This window comes from Ascaphus truei, chromosome 1, assembly GCF_040206685.1.
Source record: "Ascaphus truei isolate aAscTru1 chromosome 1, aAscTru1.hap1, whole genome shotgun sequence".
In the NCBI taxonomy this organism is placed as follows: domain Eukaryota; kingdom Metazoa; phylum Chordata; class Amphibia; order Anura; family Ascaphidae; genus Ascaphus; species Ascaphus truei.
In genome coordinates this window covers 389,918,528-389,940,521 of record NC_134483.1, presented here as the reverse complement: position 1 = coordinate 389,940,521, position 21,994 = coordinate 389,918,528, and the positions used below count along the sequence as shown (strand labels likewise).

The 21,994-nt window shown below is 43.1% G+C and overlaps 1 protein-coding gene across 8 annotated transcripts in view; it reads right to left on the bottom strand.

The window, feature by feature from the left end:
• LOC142501655 (putative ATP-dependent RNA helicase DDX60) overlaps positions 1 to 21,994 on the bottom strand; it is a 362,879-nt gene that overhangs the window by 120,992 nt on the left and 219,893 nt on the right. For all 8 annotated transcript variants that reach the window (XM_075611796.1, XM_075611815.1, XM_075611833.1 and 5 more), the window contains 4 exons: positions 21,537 to 21,686; positions 13,587 to 13,706; positions 9,180 to 9,275; positions 3,720 to 3,835 (listed from right to left, as the gene is read on the bottom strand). In XM_075611796.1, the coding sequence (XP_075467911.1) occupies positions 3,720 to 3,835; positions 9,180 to 9,275; positions 13,587 to 13,706; positions 21,537 to 21,686 (482 nt within the window). The remainder of the gene's footprint in view (positions 1 to 3,719; positions 3,836 to 9,179; positions 9,276 to 13,586; positions 13,707 to 21,536; positions 21,687 to 21,994) is intronic.

Below are 21,994 nucleotides of genomic sequence, written 5' to 3'. Positions count from 1 at the left end.
AGTGGTCTTCAGCCTAACGGGTTTCCGGGTATGGCGTCATGGCCGGACGTGACGCACCAACCCTTCCCGGCTACAGCAGAGACCGCTCGATCCACCTCCACAACCCAAGTTGCGAGCAAGCACACCAACGATAGAGGTGACGTCACTTTCTCCAGGCACGCCACAGCAACAACAGCGCTGTGATCGATCACCGGACAGCAGGACAATAAACAAAAAGAAGCACAGACCCCTGGCTCCTCCTCCTACGCGTTTCACCACTCACGTGGCTTCATCAGGGATACCATAGAGATGAATGCATACAGTATATATACACCTTGAAAGTAATTAGACTGATTGATTGTGGAAATATATTTAATTGTTAATCATCTCAATCACAGGGGTAAATGGACGCATAATCACACTATGGAGAATGGTTCATGTCACAAGAAACAAAGACAATTCGAAAAATCACAACAATTAAAACACTCAGTATAAAACAACAATGAATTCTTAATCAATTTCAATAAATACATAAAATATGTCTGAGTGATTATTAAAACAATCCACCTTAAATAGCAACATGCTAAAACACACAATAATTTCACAATCAATTGATAAGTACATTAAATATATCAGAAAAAAAGCTAAAACAATCCACCATGGGTACAAACACAGTTAAATATATTATGTAAAAGATCACCCATTTTGTTATTGAAATGCTAAAAGATCAAGGTCCTCATTTAGACCTCTTGGGCACAGTGTCTGTAATTTAAAAATCCAATATGTCTCTTGTTTTCTGAGTCTTAAAAGTCTATCTCCTCTCATGTTTGTTTTTTCAATATGTTCTATACCAATGATAGATAATCCCTCAGTGCACATATTGTGTTTTGCGAGAAAATGTCGTGAAACTCTATGGCCAACAAAACCTTTCAAAATATTTCTTCTATGTTCTGTAAATCTTTCTTTGAGGCTTCTTTTAGTTCTTCCTATGTAATAAAGGCCACAGGGACAAGTAAGTAGATAAATAATATATGTGGTCTTACAATTAATAAATTGGCCATGGAGTTTCACGACATTTTCTCGCAAAACACAATATGTGCACTGAGGGATTATCTATCATTGGTATAGAACATATTGAAAAAACAAACATGAGAGGAGATAGACTTTTAAGACTCAGAAAACAAGAGACATATTGGATTTTTAAATTACAGACACTGAGCCCAAGAGGTCTAAATGAGGACCTTGATCTTTTAGCATTTCAATAACAAAATGGGTGATCTTTTACATAATATATTTAACTGTGTTTGTACCCATGGTGGATTGTTTTAGGTTTTTTTCTGATACATTTAATGTACTTATCAATTGATTATGAAATTATTGTGTGTTTTAGCATGTTGCTATTTAAGGTGGATTGTTTTAATAATCACTCAGACATATTTTATGTATTTATTGAAATTTATTAAGAATTCATTGTTGTTTTAATTGTTGTGATTTTTCGAATTTTCTTTGTTTCTTGTGACATGAACCATTCTCCATAGTGTGATTATGCGTCCATTTACCCCTGTGATTGATTGTGTAAATATATTTAATTGTTAATCATCTCAATCAGTCTAATTACTTTCAAGGGGTATATATACTGTATGCATTCATCTCTATGGTATCCCTGATGAAGCCACGTGAGTGGTGAAACGCGTAGGAGGAGGAGCCAGGGGTCTGTGCTTCTTTTTGTTTATTGTCCTGCTGTCCGGTGATCGATCACAGCGCTGTTGTTGCTGTGGCGTGCCTGGAGAAAGTGACGTCACCTCTATCGTTGGTGTGCTTGCTCGCAACTTGGGTTGTGGAGGTTGATCGAGCGGTCTCTGCTGTAGCCGGGAAGGGTTGGTGCGTCACGTCCGGCCATGACGCCATACCCGGAAACCCGTTAGGCTGAAGACCACTGGTCTCTGTCATCCGAGCCCTGGAGGATCGTGCGGTTAGAGGAATCTGCAAGGAGAAATTTAAGTGCCGTCCCTACATCATCATCTGAAGTTTGGGTGAGCTGATTTCACAGTGGCTCGCTGGCGGCCGTTAATCACTCCTTCCTCATTAACTGTTTGCACAACCTATGGACGATATATTAGCTGGGGCTCCAAACCAGATTCTGGAATTTTGCATTTATACCAGTTTGTCCTTATTTGCTTGATTCTCCGTTTGCAGCAACGGGCCTGGATTGCTCCATACCAGTGTGTTTTAATCAAATGGACATTATTTTGCAGTGACTTTTATTATATTGGTTGTTTATTTACCATTTGTGTTTTTTATTCCTATAAAGTGGCATGTTTGCCTGTTTCCCGTATTTTTGCGCTTCCTATTTTTTTTCTCTCAGGATTACCCAATAGATGGGGTGATCTAACTGCGGGTGGACATATCTCACTCAATACTAACCTGACTCATCTTATGGAGGTGGAAGCAGTGGTGTGTCTCGAACCAAGGGAACACCCAAATTCACCCATTATATTGGGCACCAATGCCGACATAGTGCGATCCCTAGTCCGGCCGTTCCTCAAAGAAGTGGGAGAAATAGCCTTATCTTCTATGAAGATTCATCATGCTTTCATAGAGGAATGCCACCGGATTTCTGACCAAGAACAACACGGGCGATTCTTCAGTCGGGAAAAAAGAGTGACTGAGATTCTGTCAAGGGGACTAAGGCATATGCTAGCCGAAGCCAACTATATTAGCGATGATGGAAGTGACTGGTACATCACGCTGTAGTCGACGCCTGAAGAGGATCAGAAAGAGGCTGGAAGGTGGTGCCAGAGGTAAAGGAATGGAAGTCTACTTTCCCCTCCCGGTTTGCCGTATCCATACAGAACATCTCCCTACATCCTGTCCAGCTGGTCTACAATTAGGAGCTGCGAAAAAGATATCCTGTGACGGATGTGAAACCCTGGGTTCACTTGAATGCTGTATCAGTACCAGGAATTGACCCTGCGCTACAGTTTGACTTTGGAGACTCCCCCCTACTGGCCGAATGGAAGAAGCGTCTTCAGGCAAGGCTGAGTGAGAGGAAAGATGTCTTCTCAACCCGGGAGATGGATGTGAGCTGTACTAAAAATGCCCAACACTATCCGATACAGTGATACACCCGCTTCCGCGAACGGTCATGGAGAATAGCCCAGAGGGATATAGACGACATCCATAACATTCTGCAAAATATGAAGGGCACGGGTATTGTAGCCGAATATCTGAGTGCCTACACCTCACCCATCGTGGTGGTACAGAAGAATAATGGTTCCATATGGCTGTGTGTGAACTACCAAACCCTAAACCGCTGGACTATTTCCAATCAGTACACCTTACCTCGAATTGAAGAGATCCTAGGCGCATTGCCAGCAGTCAGTGGTTCAGCATGTTGGATCTGCTCTCCAGGGACTACAGGTTGCCATGAGCCTCGAAGATCAAGAAAAGACAATGTTCATCTGTACCTTCAAGTGACTGATGGAAAGGACCATTGTTGACCTGAACCTGGACATTGTTGACCAAAGAGTGTTTGGTCTACTTGGACGACATTAAAATGGGGTGCATGTATACGCTGTAGATAGTTTGTCAAACAGTTGATTCTGACAGTAGAGTTAAGGGAGGGAGATGATGCAGTTCCATAGGTCCAGCTTTATTTTATGTTTTATTAATAAAGATTAGACTGTGTTAACAAACATGTTATTATATTCTGCTGGGTGATTTAGAAAAATAATACTTACTCAGTAAGGTGTTCTGGGTTACTAATTGTTGCAGACAAAGCCAGAAATGGACATCGAATCATGACTAGAAGGTGTTCCCAAACTTCTGCCCCAATTTCTCCTCCCAGGCAATGGACCTAGCATTGTAAAAGCGTAAAATAAATTACATATTGCATGATGTAATGAAAAAACATCAGAAAGCCTGAGATAATAACCACCGATTACCTTAGCTTTGTCAGCCCAATACAGCAATAATTACGTACACATACTGTATGTATCTTTCAAGTTCCAAGACCCAACTCATTGAGACCTGATAGTTCTTAACCAGATTTTAATGTAATTATTATGATTTCAAGGAGATGAACTCACACTATAGTGCGATAGCCATTATTGCTCATAAAGTCCATCATTACCACAGATACCTGACACACATAGCTCAGTAGTGGATTGCAGGGTTCTGTGGCATAGAATGAGTAGAAGTTATTTACATGAAGTGATGGTGGTTGACATGCGATAATGACTGTTAAACTTTACTGAATATACCCTTTAAGTTTGCAAATATAAAAATTAGTAAAGTTCTCTTGCACTGAGTTAGAAACTGTAGGGCTGAAGATAACTAATCTGCAAGATGTACAAACCTGATTGAAGCTCTTGCTTTTGCACTTACAAAACAGATATTTAGCAAACTGTATACATTTAGCCTGGGGTGCGCAAAATGTCCCCGATGCGTCCCCCTGCATGCTCTCCCCCCACCCCCCTCCGTACCTTGTCTTCTGCGTCAAGATGCTGCGGGTCACATGACCCCGCTGCATCGTTTGATGCCTCATGACCGAAGACCAGGTAAGGGACATTGCAGAGGCCTCACGCGGTCCCCCAGCATTCATTTAAATGCCTTGGGGGAAGAGCGCGGGACCTCTGCAACCACCACGCCCCCCCTGAAAAATCTTGCGCCCCTCAGTTTGCGCACCCCTGCATTAAGCAATTGTTTTTAGATTACACTTTATTTAAATAAATTGATTAATTTTGTAGCACACGAGCATGGCTCAACCTCTCTAGGAACAATCTTGATATGTGCCCCCATTGAAAGAACCTGTTCTAGCATCTGTCAGAAAAAGAGCAACATCTAAGATAAATAAGACTGGCAGCAACATTTTAAATGGACAGGAATATGGATAGGTGAGAGAAATAAGGGCAAGATTACAGGACATTGCAATAGTCAAGATGTCAAATCATATTTCAGATGCTTCTGGAGAGGTAAAGTGGTAGTTTACCGCTACAGTTCAGAAGTGGTATAATTTGTTTAGAGAATGGCATCATAGAAGTTGACGGAAGATAAGAAAAACTTGGCCAACCTTGTTTGACAACTTTCCAACAGTATGAATCAATGAAGCGACAATGAAAGTATAATACATTCAGTGTAATTAATATTTATTACAACTTGAGTAAAGAATATTACAATTTACATAATACATGTGGCATTATATCAACACTGCACACTAAGGGGGTCATGCAGTAAGCGGTGGAAAATTGCATTCGCCAGGTGTTTGAATTTGGCGTGTTGCCCTCGCTGTATGAGGGAAGGGCCGAATCCCTGGCGAATCACAGCGAGAGCAACATTTCCAAACATGGCGAGTAGCCGGTGGCGAGACAGTCTGCCTGGTGAGAAGCTGCCGATAAGCCGTCCCCTGCCGAGATGTGTCTGCAGCAGAGAGAGATCCGCCACTCTCTCGGCGCAAACATCGGCAACATTAAAAAATCTTTTAAATACATTTTTATTCATAGTGTACATGTGCAGGGGGTTTCCGGAGCTGAACCGCATTGGTTTCAAGTCCGGGGACCCCCTGCTTCCCGAGATACAGACCCCATTATGAGGTGCCGGTATCCCTCTGCATTTAAATGTCCCGATCACGTGACTGCGGAATGTAAACAAAGCAGAGGGATCCCGGCACCCCATAAAGGGGTCTGTATCTCTGGAAGCAGGGTGTCCCCAGAACTAAAACCAAAGCGGTTCAGCTCCAGAGACCCTCTGCACATCTACACTATGAATAAAACACCCATATCAATAAACAATAATTCCTTACCTTTGCGGCTATCTGCTATGGTAACGAAGCAGCATGAATGTATTTTTAATAATAGTCTACTGTGAGCAGGGTGTCCCCCAGTACATATATTACATTTTTGGGATGCACAGCAATGATACTATAGGCCGGCGGTGGCCCTCGGGTGTTCCCCGCAGGCCTGCAGTACCAATTCTGGGACAGTGTAAAAGGCCTTCTAAAATCTAGATAATCAATAACTACTGCTCCTCCCTGATGTATTACAGTACCTTTAGGCTTCGTCCCCGGTGGCTGCAGCTGTGTGCACGATGGAGTGCGCAGCGCACTAAAGGTATGGCCCCTATGGGGCCAGCCCCAGTAACTGCCTGCGCAATTCGTGATGTGCGACCACCTTTGTCAAAAGAGAAGAATTTTGTCTTTTGGCACGGCGGCCGAGCAATGGCCCCGTCATGGGGTGGTTCAGCCGATGATGGCAAACCAGCCGCGTGATATCATGGCCCCGCCCCGTCACACCCCCCAGTCGCGAGTGATCTGAAGTCCATCAGACCTCTCGGCTGGAGGGGGAGAGGTTCTCCTCTCGTATTTTGATAGTAATTGGCATAGCTCACTGCCACATAAGAAGAGAAAGCTGTAGGTGTACAACCGTGTGCTATTGGTATTAAGGACCCAGAATTTTTTTTTAAACTGTACAATAAATTAAAAGAAATCTGCGCAAAAATCTCATAGTGTAGTAAATATTATTAGGAGAATATTCAATCAGCAGGTGAGCAATGCACGTACATCAAGATGGAAAAATAAGGCATGACATGTTAAGGACATGTTACCATACTGGAAGTGCCAACTGGTCCCCACACCGTTCGACCGATCTCACAGGTTCCAACCAGGTTGGAATTCCTTAACCTCCTCTCGGTGGCTAGCTGGTTTCTGAGGTCATCGTTATCAGTCCGCGTCTGTTCGCGCTTCCCGTACCTTGAGCGCTAGTGTAGGGCGGCAAACGCTGATTACACATGCCAAAGCTCCGGCAGCTGCTGATAATGTCACGGGTTGAGTCACTTGTTAGCATGACTCCCCGGTAGACTGTCAAAAGTTCTGTATGGCCGCAAACTTGTAAGGCTGTACCAGTACTTCTGATATGCCAAATAAAGTGCAAGGATTGCACTAGATATAGATCCAATGTGTTTCGAAGTTAACAACTAATTCTTCTTTTTGGAACGGTGGTGTCATACTGTAACGTGTAGCTCACCACAAACGAAGCGCGACCGCGGTGCTGAGGTAGGAAATTGGTTAACACCGACCCACAGCCACGCAGGTGCGCCTAGGATGTAGAGTAGTCATTCAAGCCAGGCCAGGGTTATAGATTGCCGAATAGTATAAGTACTTGCCAGGTCAGGAGTGGAGAGTTGCAGAGCATCGGAGTGCTTAGCCAAGTTCGGGATTGGAGAGTAGTGGAACGTCGGCGTACGTAGCCAGGTTCAGGATAGGACAGTATCGGATCATTGGAGTACTTAGCCAAGGTCAGGACTGGAGACAGGAGAATGGTCGTTCGTAGACGGATCAGGAAAGGAGAGGTGCGGAATCCAAGAGACAAGCAGGGTCAGGCAACAAGAGTTTAATCAGCAAGGCAAGGCAAGGTCACAGGAGCTAGAATGCAGCAAGACTATGCTCAGCAAAGACTGAATGCAGCAGGAAGGTATATAAAGGAGGAGCCTCCAATAGCCAGCCAGGGCGGAACCAGGAAGTAGACATCAATAGGCTGTTGGTGCACAGAGGTGTGCCCTAGGATGCAGCCTAATCAGAGATGGGGCCGGAACCGATCGTGCGCCGACCCACGCGTGTCACGGAGGTCAGAGGGTGGAACCTGCATCACGCGTCACTCCCACGTTGGTCCTGTTTATCACCAGAGTGGGGCTTAGAACGCGCGTCAGCGGGGGGCTGGATGAACGCACCCATTGTGCGTCAGAGCGAGGGGCGGGGCCAGAATCCGCGGATGGGGAATCAGACCGCCCAAGATCCGCGCGCTCGCGCGTAGTGGGACCACGAGACCGCACATCCTGAGTTTCCATCACGGAAGGTTTGTTGAGGTGAGGAGACAGTCTGTGACCGCCAGGATGGCGAATCCTCACACATACAAAAATGCAATTTATATTCACCCCGCAGAATCTTGCGATTGGACCAGCAAGGAGGGAGTGCTGATCCAATCCAAGCAAACAGACGGCAGCCGGTCATTAAGAACACATTGATATACCACCTAACAATTTTATACAATAATAATACAATAAAATCAATAATATCATATTTAATGTATAGTTAATAAACAATAACATATAGAACATATAAATAAAATTCTAAAATTGTATTAATATAAAAATGAAATGGATAAGATGTTAAATCACAAGCTCTAGAATAAAAAAATGAGTCCCAACAGAACAAAATATCCCTAAATATGTCAATGAGTGACTAGATTCATAGGCTTGAGGAAATAAGATCATGAATGCCAAAAAACAGACAATTGTGTCAGACACATAGAGAACCATCAATAAAAGTGAGTAAAATATTTACAATTGCATCTTGATTAACTAGGTATTTGGTACAAATGTAAATAGGTGATGAATTAGGGGTGGATCAATTTAGCAACATAGCACAATATTAAGGATAGTCTATACTAAATAATGAATTAAAAATTAATAGAAAAATATATTTATATTATGTTTATAAAATGTAATTATAAAATTAATGTAATTCTAAAAATGATGTGGTATTAATTACAGAAGATCGTATATAAAAAAGTAGAGATAAACAATTAATATAGGGATATCTACTCAGTAGAGAGACCAAACATCAATCTGCTCATTGAGGCCCAGAGGAGCTATGATTTTCATATGGTCTCCTGTCTTGTAGAGCCTTAATTCTATCGCCTCCTTGTCTTTTTGCAGGGACGATCTGAATTCCTTTGTATTGTAACTGGGAGGGGTGACTATTATGTTTTAGTTTATATTGTCTCATCACACTATGTTTATCATTTCCCAGCCTGATGTTCCTTGCATGCTCAAGAATTCAGATTTTTAAGTCCTGTGTAATGTTAAGTCCTGAGAGAAAAACTTTTAGCTCGAACACAACTAAGGAACAATTTGTTATCAAGGATTGTATATCTTGTAAGGCCACACACATGGTTTATTTGTTAGATAGTCTGTGTGGCTATCGGTATATTGGCTGCACCAAGAGATATTTAAAAATATACACAGTATATAAAAATCGGTTCTATCCTTCTGCTGGAATGTTTTAATATTGTCTTAGAAGATGTCATATGTAACAAGTAACTGTATGTATTACTATAATGATTGCAGCAGGAATTAGTGGCATAAAATATTGATAAGAGGATGTATTGCATCTATAATAATATTTGGTAGTATACAATGGTACCTACCTCATCAAATATTATATATCTGATCCTTTTCACCCATTCTTGGCGACATGGACTCAACATCAGAATTTCTAGGCACTGTGGCACAGTAACTAATATCTGCATGAAATGTAAAAAAAATGCATTCAATTGTTTGTGGATGCATCGAAATCTGTCTAATGCTACTTTGGGATTCACCCGACTTTTTAAATGTAAAAATATAAACTAAACAAACAGAAATGTTTTAATAAATATTATATTTTCTAAAAGTAGACAAAATGTTTTTTATTATTGAGTGTAATATGGCTTATCAATACATAATTTGGATTTCCCTATAACATACAATATTGCAAAGTTTGAAAAATGATTTCTTATTGTTTGCATAATAATTAGATTGGTGAGATCTCACGAGCAAATTTGCACGAGACAGCACCAGTTTATAATTCACCTTTTGATAAACTGTATGGTTTGATAGGGTATACTCGAGGCCGGTGCAAGGGTATTCGGCGCCCTAGGCGAACCTTTATCCTTGCAGCCCTCCCTCTCCAAACTAACTTTCAGAATTTTGTTTTGTAACTGAAAATGTTTAATCTTATACAGTACCTAATAGATTTTTTCTAACATTCATACACACTCCCCCGTTTCTTCCTTACACTACACCCCCCACTCTCCCTGACACTGTATTCTCCCCCCCCCACTCTGACACTCAATCTCTCACCCCACTGAAGCTCTGTCTCTTCACCCCTGACACTCTTGCTCTCTCCCCCCACCACTTACACTCTTGCTCAATCCCCCCACTGACACACTTGCTCTCTCCACCCCACTGACACTCTCTTCCTCCCCACTGATACTCTCTCTTACCTCCCCCCACTGTCACTCTCCCTCTCACTCACTCGCTGACACTCTCTCTGCCCCCCACTGACCCCCCCTTACACTCCCTCCCCCCCACTGACACTCTCTCTCCCCCGACTAACACTCTCTTCCCATTGACACTCTCTCGCCACCCCCACTGATATACTCATTCCACCCCCACACACACTCTCTCCACCCCCATTGACACACTCTCTCTCCCCCTCTGTCACTCTCTCCACGTCACTGACTCTTTCTCGCCCCCCACTTACACTTGCTCTCTCCCCCCTGCCGCTGACACTCTTTTTCTCCCCCACACCCACTCTCTCTCCCCCCACTGACACTCTCCCTCGCTTGACACTCTCTCCTCCACTGACTCCCTCTCTCTTTCCCCCACGCTAACACTAACACACACAAGAACAGATACACACAAGGCAGCCACAGAACACACAGAGACACACACAGCCTGACCTCTGGCTTCCTTCTTCTTGGCGCCACCCGCAGGCTCCTAAGAGCTCCCCCTGATTGGCTGTTACTGGGTAATGCAGCCAATCAGAATGGAGGAAACTGCCCAGCCCCCTAGCAACCGTTCTGCTCTCTCACTGCTCTGGGAAATCCCCTGACGGTTAGAACACTGCATTAGGCGAAATAGATGGCTGCCGCCCTCCACATTCTACAGCTACAGTCGGTTGCCTAGTTTGCCTCATGGTTAAACTGTCCCTGGGTATCCTACAACACTGACACAGTAATCATGGTCTTGAAAAGTTATAGACAAAATGTAAAAATTCATAGAAGGTCTCTCGCATGAATCATGGTATGGCAAAATGTTTTAAATATGCTGAACTACACAGATGAAGACTACCATTGACAACAAAAAGGTAATAACATACATTATGTATTTTATTCTGAGCTAGCTTATTTATGGAGTGTTTGTGTTTTATGTTAACCCTTGGTTCCTTTGGCATTTTTGGAAACCTTGGTCATCAAAGGGATGATATTATTTCCTGCCATTGGAATTTGTTATAATTCCTATTATAAAACCTTCCGATTGAAAAATGTGATATTATTTACCTGGGGGTTATGGTGTCATTCATTAAATTGTGACTACTGCTGTTCTCATGCATTATTGCCAAACATCCGTACGCAAATGAGGCAATTAACCTACAGTTGTCATGCATATACGGTATCATTTATAGTGAATACAGCATAAAAGTGAAAACAATATTGTGCATATTTTTTTTCTATAACGCCGAATATTATTACCGGTTTAACAACCTTGAGTGAATTTAGACCATTGTACAGTACCAGTAATATTCTATGCATAAAGTTAGCACTACATATTTCCAAGGGCCCTAAACGAGCAACCCAAGTTGTTTTTGTTTGTTTTGTTTCTTCGTTTTTTTAATACAGGTATTGAAGCAGGGGTCTCTGGAGCTGAAACCCCTGCTTCCAGAGATACCTCCGAAGGTGGTGCCGGTATCTCTGCAGTTTTCAGCTTCCTTGTCACATGGGCCAATAGGAAGCCACACTTGGTGACATCACAACTTCCTATTGGCCCACAGGGCCCGGGAGCTCTGAAAAGCAGATGTATAGTTAACCCTAGATCGGCTATCGGCACCCATTATGGAGGTAAGTATCTCCGGTACCAGGGGTTCCCTGGAGTTGAAATCAATGGGGGTTCAGCTCCGTTGACCCCCTGCTTCAATTCTGTATTTCTTTCATTTTTTTTTTTAAATAAGAAAAAAAACAGCTTTGATTGCCTTTTAATGTCCTTTCTTTGTTCTCTTCCTATCTGATCACTCCTTCAGCGTGTCATTTTGTAGCACCTCTTCTCCTCTATGACTCCATGTTGATTTCCCCCCGGGCATGAATGTAATCCCCAAGTACTCTCATCAACCCCATGCAGTCTCCGACCAGCTCAAAATGTACAGCTCTCCTCCCTTATTACTTCCTCTTATTCCCATCTCAAGGACTTCTCTAGTAGGGCTGCACCCCCAACTGTGGAACTCTTTACACTGCACCCCAAGACTCTCCCCACTACTCACATTTTAAAAAGCTTGAAAGAGACCGACCTTGCACTCTCCTGTCAAGCCTGCAGTATGTTTATTACCATGCTGTGTGGCACTATACACACACTCTTATCCTTGTGTCATCACTTTCCTATTTCTTATCAATTGTAAGCTTATCGCAGCACGGACATTATTATCTATTTTTTTATTGTCTGTATTGTATGTTTTGTTCTTGCCCATATCCCCATATTGTACTGCATTGCAGAATATGTTTGCACCATATAAATAAAAGATGCAAAAAATAAATAAGAAATGCAAATGATATAAAGCTTAAAAACATTAAGATTAAGTGTTTACTGTTTTACTGGTGGGCCTTGGCAGGCATTATAAATGTTGTGATTAATGTGTTAGAATGCATTTGAACATCCATAGTTAAGTTGAGACTTGAATAATGCAGAAATTCCACATACTGTAGCAATACTAAATTTTACGTCTTAATATTTTAATATGCAATATAATGATGTATTCCAAAAGAACAAGAACTGTAAACGTACTATCGGAAAACGCAATTGGGGGAAAGAATATAAATGCAGCAAAAAATATATTTCTCACATTGCCTATGTCACTAAACAAGGCAAACATATTTTATAAATGTGCATTTGTCTTAACTTTCTTCTAACCCCAATATCATTTTGTGAGTGGGATTCAAGTTTCAGGATTGACATTTACTGTATGAGAGGCTTGCCCAATACTTAACATAACTACAAAACAGTACTATACGATAAAGAAAAATATGGTGTAATAATTTTCTTAACATTCCCTATTTTTTGCATTGAATTAGCAATAAAGGCATGGAAATCTTGCATAATTGCCATACCGCCACATTAATTGCCAATAGACACAGTCAACAATTCAATATACAGCCTTTTCCTCCAATGTAACTAACACACATCACTGAGAAATACTCAAAGAACTAGATTAACCATCACTTGAGACTAGGCGCAAAGTTAATCTCTCCTGTCTCGTCTTCAAGTACTTCTTGGGCAAGCTACCCCTGCATCTGAACAAGTTCCTCACCCCCTATCACACGCAAGACTTATCACCTGAGGTCTGACTCCAAGGGACTTTTCATGGTCCCAAGGCTCAACAAAGAAGCTATCCCTCCTCCTCCTCTTACCATGCATCCCACACCTGGAACAACCTACCCGAGACTCTCAAAACCGCCACCAGTCTAAGTTCTTTCAAAAGTAAAGCTGTCTAACATTTTAATTTGGTCTGTAATGGTTACATAGGCCTATAACTTATTTTATCTTTAACTGTTTATGCAATGTCTTTATGTTTAATGTATAACCCAGTTTACCTAATGTAATGCAATGTATTTAAATATAACGTATATCCCTGTCCACCTAATGTAACCATGTATCTGTCATTATAACTCTGTGCCCAGGACATACTTGAAACTCTCAATGTATTACTTCCTGGTAAAACATTTTATAAATAAATACTTATCACACAATATGAAACCTGTTTTTGTAACTATTAAAATGTAGGAATAGTAAAGAGGAATACATACTTGACTGTTTAGTGCATCAGTACGATAATCTCTTGTGAAAACACCACACAGTGCTATGCCATTTGGCATATCTTTGGTAAATTGATCAGATACAGTGGCCACCACTTGGTTCACAAGAGCCTATTAATTCAAACAAATGCATTAAATGAATAACAATAACAGATATGCATACACACTGGAAATATCTATAGAGTCATGGTTTAGTTGTAAGAATTCTGCTCGATTTGTGTCGAGTTTTGCTGCCAGTTCAGATTTTCCAGGTTGCCTGCCCTTTCTGCTCAAACTGGCCATTTTGTGTACTGGCAGCCTGCTATATAAAGCTGCAGTTCCTGGAGGGAGTCGCCAAGCAAAGTTCTAAATGTTTACAGCTCTTGTTGATCTTTGCAATTACACTATACCCTTTTGCCTGTTTTGATTCCTCTGTTGCTGACCCTGGACCGTGACCCCGACCTCGCTGATTTCTGCCTGCCTGACCTCTGCCTGTCTCCTGGACTTTGCAACACTGCCACCAGCCCTGACCTATGCCTGTCTCCTGGATTTTGCAACTCTGCCAACAGCCCTGACCGCTGCCTGTCACGGTAGACCAGAAATTTTAACACATAAATTATCTGGATCCTTTGATTGAGCAAAATAAGAGATAAAATAAATTATCATTTATTTACAGAATGAACACACACACGATTATTTGTAAAAAAAACATTTAAAATACACTTACTGGGACGGGGCAAAACAAAATCTTCTATTTCCGGAACGAACTGTTTAGAAATAGAGTCTCTAGGCACAATTCCCCAGGAGCGGGAGTTGCACACAAATAGAGCTGAAAACAGTCTTTAGACACTGGCGCCGCTCGCAACCAATGTTTCTCCTCCAAAGCTGCTTACTTCGTTCTACCACCGTAGAATTGGTTTTGGATTCCTTAGTTCTTACGAACTCTTGACTTGGGTTACGATATTATAAAGTTTAAAATCCAGCTTAGACGAATCTGACTCCCGATCGGCTGCAGGGAATCTTATACCATACAAAATACCTATCTGTAACCTCTGCAGCGAATCTCCTCAGTGAGAATAATATTCTCATCTATCCCAGGGTTGCCCATACTTGGCAAACCTGGCAGAGGGGCTTCTTAGTTTGCTAAAGGCATGCGCGAACCTCGCACCTCTGCCGCTTAGCATACCAGAGCCACCCCCCTTACCTGGCGACATTTTGTCTGGGCTGGACGGACATCTGGGCCATTTGCCTGGACATTTGCTAAGATGGGGATACTTTCATTCATAAATTTTTATATAACTTTATAAAAATTGCATTATAACCTTTTTTAATGATTTTACTCCCCCAGCGCTCACAGCAAATCTCAGCGAGCTAGGACATTCCTAGCAGAAGTTATCTAAAAGCCGGGCGCTGTGCTGCGTTCTCCTGGGTTTTAAAACCATTTTTCCTTTGCGCTGTTACAGGAAAACACTGCTATTTAAATAAATTTTACAGTAGAAAAAACATTATTCTCGCCACCTTATACCTGGCGAGAGACACAGATATTTTTATTAAAAGCACAGTGTTGCGGCCAATACTGGGTTGCCGAGCTGACAGTCTACAATCCCCATTAAGGCTCTGGGGCACCCAGCCTGACATAATACCTGGCCTGGGTACCCCTTCACCGTCACACTGCCAGCTTACCGACTATGGATACTCTTACAGAACTCTGTCCCTGGGCTCTGGTCGGTTAATTTGCATCCCTACCTCAGCCCTGCAGGTCCGCTTTCTGATTTGAGATGATCACCATCACATTTTGCTAGGCCAAACATGAACCCCGCTGAGGTAGCGCAAGCCCTATCTCTCCAAAGGGAACTACTCGGAGATCATGAGATACGCCTTGTCCAGCAAAACCAACAGGTGGCACTAATTTCTAGCCAACTTCAGGACATCATCATCTGGCTGGATACATTACAGGTGGGTTCTACCCCTGCACCACCATTGCTGGCAGCGTCTCCAGCGCCAGCTCTCATCCCCTATGCCCAGGGAACCACGGATCCCGACGCCTCTATGTAACGGAGGGAACCCTATGACATGTAGTGGATTTTTGAATCAGTGTTCGATCCAGTTCGAACTCCAGCCCTCCATGTTCTTCCCCCATCGATCCAGGGTAGCATACATGATTTCACTACTGACAGATGAGGCTTTGGCCTGGGCATCTCCTCTGGGAAAATGAATCCCCACTGATTGACAACGTTGACTTTCTCCAAGCATTCAAAAGAGTTTTTGACACTCCTGGTCGCGGGTTCTCTGCTTCTGCTGTGCTCCTTCGAATCCGGCAAGGAACCTGCACTGTGGGCCAGTATGCCATTGAATTCAGTACCCTTGCTGCGGAGATGGGCTGGAACAATGAAGCTCTGCTGGCAGCATTTTGGCAAGGCCTTTTTGAGTGTTTAAAGGACAAACTGACTTGCCAGGACACCCCCAAGGACCTGGAGGAATTAAATGCTCTCTGTATCTGAGTGGATCTCCGGATGCAAGAATGACAGACCAAGCGAGACCGGCCCTCAAAAACCCCAATAATTCGGCTTGGCCCCCACATTCAGACTCCTCTTTCTACACCTCTATCAGAGGAGGAACCAATGCAATTAGGTGATACCAAATTACCCAAACAGGAGAGAACTAGGAGATGTGTCAGGGGGGCTGTGTCTGTACTGTGGACTCAAAGGTCATCTTACCCGAAATTGTCCTAAATCGGGAAACACTAGTGCCCAGCCAAGATAGAGGAATATTCTTTGGGCATTTCTTTTATTCCTCCTCTGTCACAACCTTCATGGCTGCTCCTGCCGGTTTCACTCTCCTGGGCACCAGCTTCCATCTTCACTCAGGCTTTGTGGATTCAGGTGCCAAAGGGAATTTCATTGACCACGCATTTGCGGAACTCCACTCTGTTCCTCTCCGTACAGGGAGATTCCGTTGCCAGTAGTGGCTATTGATCGAAGACCTCTAATAGCTGGGACCATCACCCTCAAGGCTAAGCCTTTGCTGGTTACGGTTGGAGCACTTCACAAAAATACACTGTAATTCTATGTTAGTTGCTCTCCCTCGACTCCAGTGGTCCTAAGACTTCCCTAATTGCGGCACCACAACCCTAAGACCAATTGGGCAACCAATCATGTGACAGCCTGGGGACAACATTGCCATGGATTCTGTCTCCCAGGGTCTCGAACTATCTCCGAGGTTCAGCTACCAACAGAGACTTCCTTGTCATGCCTGCCAGTTTCTTACCAGGACTTTGCAGATGTATCCGACAACAAACAGGCAGAGGAGTTACCACCACACTGACCTTATGATTGTGCAATCGACCTGCTTCCAGGGGCTATCCCTCCATGAGACTGCACTTACCCCTTTTCGGAACCAGAAACTGAGGCTATGTGTGAATACATTTCAGAGAACCTTCAGCGTAGGTTTATCCGCAAATCAAGTTCTCATGCTGTTGCAGGTTTCTTCTTTGTTTCCAAAAAAGACAGTTGTCTCAGGCCATGTATCGATTACAGAGGCCTAAATAAAATCACTGTAAAAAAATCGGTATCCTCGACCCCTCATTCCTGAACTGTTAGACCACTTATGCAAGGCCATGATCTTCACCAAACTGGATCTCCGAGGAGCTTACAATTTAATTCGGATCAGAGAGGGTGATGAGTGGAAGACAGCCTTTAATACCCGTGATGGCCACTACAAATACCTAGCCATGCCATTCGGCTTATGCGACGCATCAGCCGTATTAAAAAATATGTCATCAATGAGATCTTCAGGGATTTATTGACCAATTTTTTCGTAGTGTATATGGACGATATCCTTATTTTTTCCAATTCTTTGTCTGAACATTGGGCACAGGTTAGACAGGTCCTTCAAAGACTTCTGGATCACTCCCTCTTTGCCAAGCTCGAGAAATGTCAGTTGGAACAAAAGAAGATTTCCTTCCTTCGGTATTTCATCTCTTCCCGTGGGTTTGAGATGGATCGTGCGAAAGTATCGGTAGTACTGGATTGACCTTTACCGATAGGCCTTAAACCAATTCAACGATTTCTTGGGTTTGTCAACTACTATCAGCGTTTTATCAGGAACTTCTCTAAGGTGGTTGCACCCATTACGGCTCTTACAAAGAAAGGGGCGAATCATAAGATATGGCCCTCTGAGGCTCTTTTAGCTTTCGAGAAGCTCAAGTCTTTTCGTCCGCATTTGTGCTGATCCATCCAGATCCTATGAAACCATTCGTGCTTGAAGTAGACGCATCTGACGGCAACCGGAGCCGTCCTTTCTCAAAGAAAGGATTTTCAGAGGAAACTCCACCCCTGTGCCTTCTTTTCTAAAACAAAATTCTGCCGCAGAAAGAAATTATGATGTTGGAAATCGTGAACTTCTGGCTCTAGAAGAATGAAGACATTTGCTTGAGGGGGTCAACTTCTCCGATCACAATCCTTACAGATCACAAGAACCTTGAGCAAGGTGGGCTCTCTTCTTCACTCGGTTCAACTTTGTGATCTCTTATAGTCCAGGATCCAAGTACTGTAGTGCCGACGAGTATTCTAAAACCAATCTGGGGCAATCACCAAATAGACCCAGGTACATACTGGGTACATGCTGAAAACATGCTGGGTAAATGCTGCAACATTTCTGCAGACAGACTAATGGCCCATCGGATTAACAGCGGGGGTCCCTGGCAATCCCATTCAAACTGAATGGGACTGCCAGGGACCCCTAATATGGTAATCCGATGGGCCATTAGTCTCTGCAGAAATGTCACTGAAATGTTTGCAGCATGTATGCAGCATGTACCTGGATCTTGTTGGTTATAGCCCCAGATTTTCCAAGGCAAGTTTAAGGCATGTGTTAGAATACTCGTCGGCGCACCTGTACGTTAAGGCAGATGATCTGTCCAGGCAATTTGCTCATGACGGTTCCGAGGAGATAGAGCAGGAGCCCATCATTCCATCTTCACAGATTATCTCTGCCGTATCATCTTCACTTCTGCTCCAAATTTCACAGGCTCAGGCAGAGGATCCCAGGTAAACGTCCACATGTTCATCTAAACTATTTCCCCCCCCAATTTCGAAGTGTGGTGATGCAATGGGGCCATAACTCCAAGACAGCGGGTGAACAGGGGTACAGGAAGACGTGATTTACTCGAATGAATCTTTTTGTGGCCAGAGATCAGGCATGAAGGACTTTTTGGCAGCCTGAGTTATAAGGCGCCCAGACTAAGGTGCAGAGGATGTTACCATGTGGGCTACTCCAACCCTTACCAGTTCCCGCCCATCCGTGGACCCAGATATCCATTGATTTTATCGTGGAACTGCCACCCTCCAGGGGTATGACTACCATACTAGTAGTAGACGATCGAGTCACAAGCCAAGCCCTTTTTGTTGCCCTCAACGTTCAGAACTGTCTGAAATCTTTATTAAGGAGATATTTCGCCTTCGTGGAGTCCCGACGGATATAGTCTCGGACCGCGGATCCCAATTCATCTCAAAATTTTGGAATGCCTTTTGTCAAAGAATGGGCATCTTCCTTCATTTTTCTTTTTTGTACCATCCCCAGTCCAACAGACTCACGGAAAGGGCCAATCAGTCCTTAGAACAATTCCTGCAATATTTTGTATCTGAACTACATGACGACTGGGTTGATCTCCTCCAGTGGGCCAACTTTTCCCACAACTCTATGAAGCACAATTCCACACTGGAATCTCTGTTCTTTTGTCCTATGGGTACCACCCTGCTGCCCTTCCTTATTCCAGTCCTCTCTCTGGAGTCCCTGCAGTGGATGATACGATCAAAGAACTTCAATCACTCTGGAAGAAGATTCAGACCAATATGACCAAAGCTGCACTCCATCAAAAAACCCAGACGGATAAATGTCGATGACCACCTCCCCCGTTTCAAGTGGGAGATCACGTTTGGCTGGCTACAAAAAATATCCGACTGAAACTGCCCTCTTTCAAACTCAGCCCAAGTTCTTTGGACCTTACAAAATTCTGATACAGGTCAATCCGGTGGCATTCAAACTGGAACGTCCGGATAACTTAAGGATACATAAGGATCCAGAGTTACACATCTCCCTGCTCAAACTGTTCATCCAGAATGCTTTCTCTCCTCTTATTCTCTCTCTTCCTAGACCATTTCTCGTGGATGGCCAGGAGAAATTTGAAGTACGCCAGGTACTGGATTCCCATAGAACCCGTGTCAGGCTTCAATATTTGGTTCATTGGAAGGGTTATGGACCCAAAGAGAATTCATGGATCAAATCTGGGGATGTCCATGCCCCAAGACAGGTCTGGGCATTTCATCGGAAATTCCCTGTCAAACTGGCTTAGATCACCCGGAGGTCTAGCCTAGAGAGGGGGGTATTGTAAGGATTCTGCGTGCCATGTTTTGCTGCCAGTTCAGGTTTTCCAGGTTGCCTGCCCTTTCTGCTCAAACTGGGAATTTTGTGCACTGGCAGCCTGCTATATAAAGCTGCAGTTCCTGATGGGTGTCGCCGAGCAAAGTTCTAAACGTTTGCAGCTCTTGTTGATCTTTGCAGTCACGCTATACTGTTTTGCCTGTTTTGACTCCCCTGTTGCTGACCCCAGACCGTGACCTTGACTTCGCTGCTTTCTGCCTGCCCTGACCTCTGCCTGTCTCCTGGACTTTGCAACTCTGCCGCCAGCCCTGGCACCTGCATGCTTACTGACTACGTATACTCTTACAGGACTCTGTCCCTGGGTTCTGGTTGGTTTATTTGCATCCTTACTTCAGCCCTGGGGGTCCACTTCCTGATTTGAGATGAGCATGTCACATTAGTTGTGCTAGAATTCTACAACAAAACTAGAGGGGATGTGCAAATATTTTGCTCAAGTTAGAAAGACACAAAAAAATATGCCTATTTGCAGATTATATTTGAGGACATTGCAAATTGCAACACAGAAGTAAATGGCCTCCTTTATATACTAAGCCCTTAACATGGCCCTTTATATACTAAGATTAAGAGAAGATCCTCCAGGCAAAATCATTAACTTTTATTAATTACGACAGACAGTTGCCGGTTATGTCTTTCTATACTACTATTTTTTGATGTGCATACTGTAACTTATCCTTTTTTTATTGTTACAGTACCTTTATATACTGACTATTTTGCAGAACTCTGGCAAAAGAGGAAAAATGTCACAGTAATCTTGCAAACATATTGCATTTAAGTCTATTTTCGTGTATTCCTAGAGCAATGTGAACTTTCACAAAATAGAGCAGAAAATTGTGATTTATTTTTTAAAGCAAGTTTGAAGACATCCATATAACTGTGGACAAACCTATAGTTACTTATTTGAAGAGGACAGGAATTGCAGGGGAATTAGACTAAATGAGCAGAGAGGGCTGAAAGAGTATCTCAGTGAATTACATCTCTGAATGCAGGGCAGCCTGGTTTAACCTTTGAGAGCAAGAGGGGCCACAACACCAGAGTGCCTTGGGTCGTCCGGTATTCGTAATCAATTGACCGCTTCTCCAAAGTGGATACATGATCGCTCTGTCACATATGATGGAACAGAAGTAGAAGAGTCCCCAAGTCTCTCTTTCGTTTCTCATCAGTGAAGGAGCACGGGACGTGATCTCCCATAGCAAAACAAGCACTTTTTATTTTTAACATCACTGCAACATAGTAGCTATGTCTCAGGGCACTCAAATGTTTAAATCCCTGGGTCAGCTCCTTGTGACCTTGGTCAAGACACTTCATCTCTCTCTGCCTCAGGCACCAAGACTACATTGTCAGCTCTACAGGGCAACACCTAAGTGTTACTTTAAAGGTTTATGTACAGTGCTGTGAATATTATGTTTAGGGAGGATAACATGTCCCTTAAGGGCCACCACATTATAAGATGAATGAGAAAAGGAGCCACTTGATACAATACCACAATAATAACACATAATACAATAATTACAGAAGCTCTACCTTTGTAGGCGCAACATACACAACAACACCTTCATTGCCTTCTTTCAAGATTTTCTCCATGCAGTAGTAGGAGGCATATGTTTTTCCTGAAGATGTTGGGGCGACAATCACTGCAGACTCATTATTGTCAACCACGTCAAGAAGCTCTCGCTGTTAGTGAAACAGAAATGTGTCTGTTACAGTACTTGCACTGCTGCATTGCAATCTGGCCACTGATCATTTTTTGTGAATGGTAATATTAAACTGAAACACCTCCAGGTAATTTTTTCTTAATCAAACTCCTAACAATTGTAGTTTCAGTGATTGCGTGTCTGATGTGATTAAAATGGTGGCACATTGTTGTCTGTTCTGATGTAACGTGTCAGTGGGAACAAAAATGGCTGTTACATTTGTATCTATAGATCAATATGCCTTAAGGTGCACTAATGGCATAGCAAAATGCTATGGTGTAGAGCGGG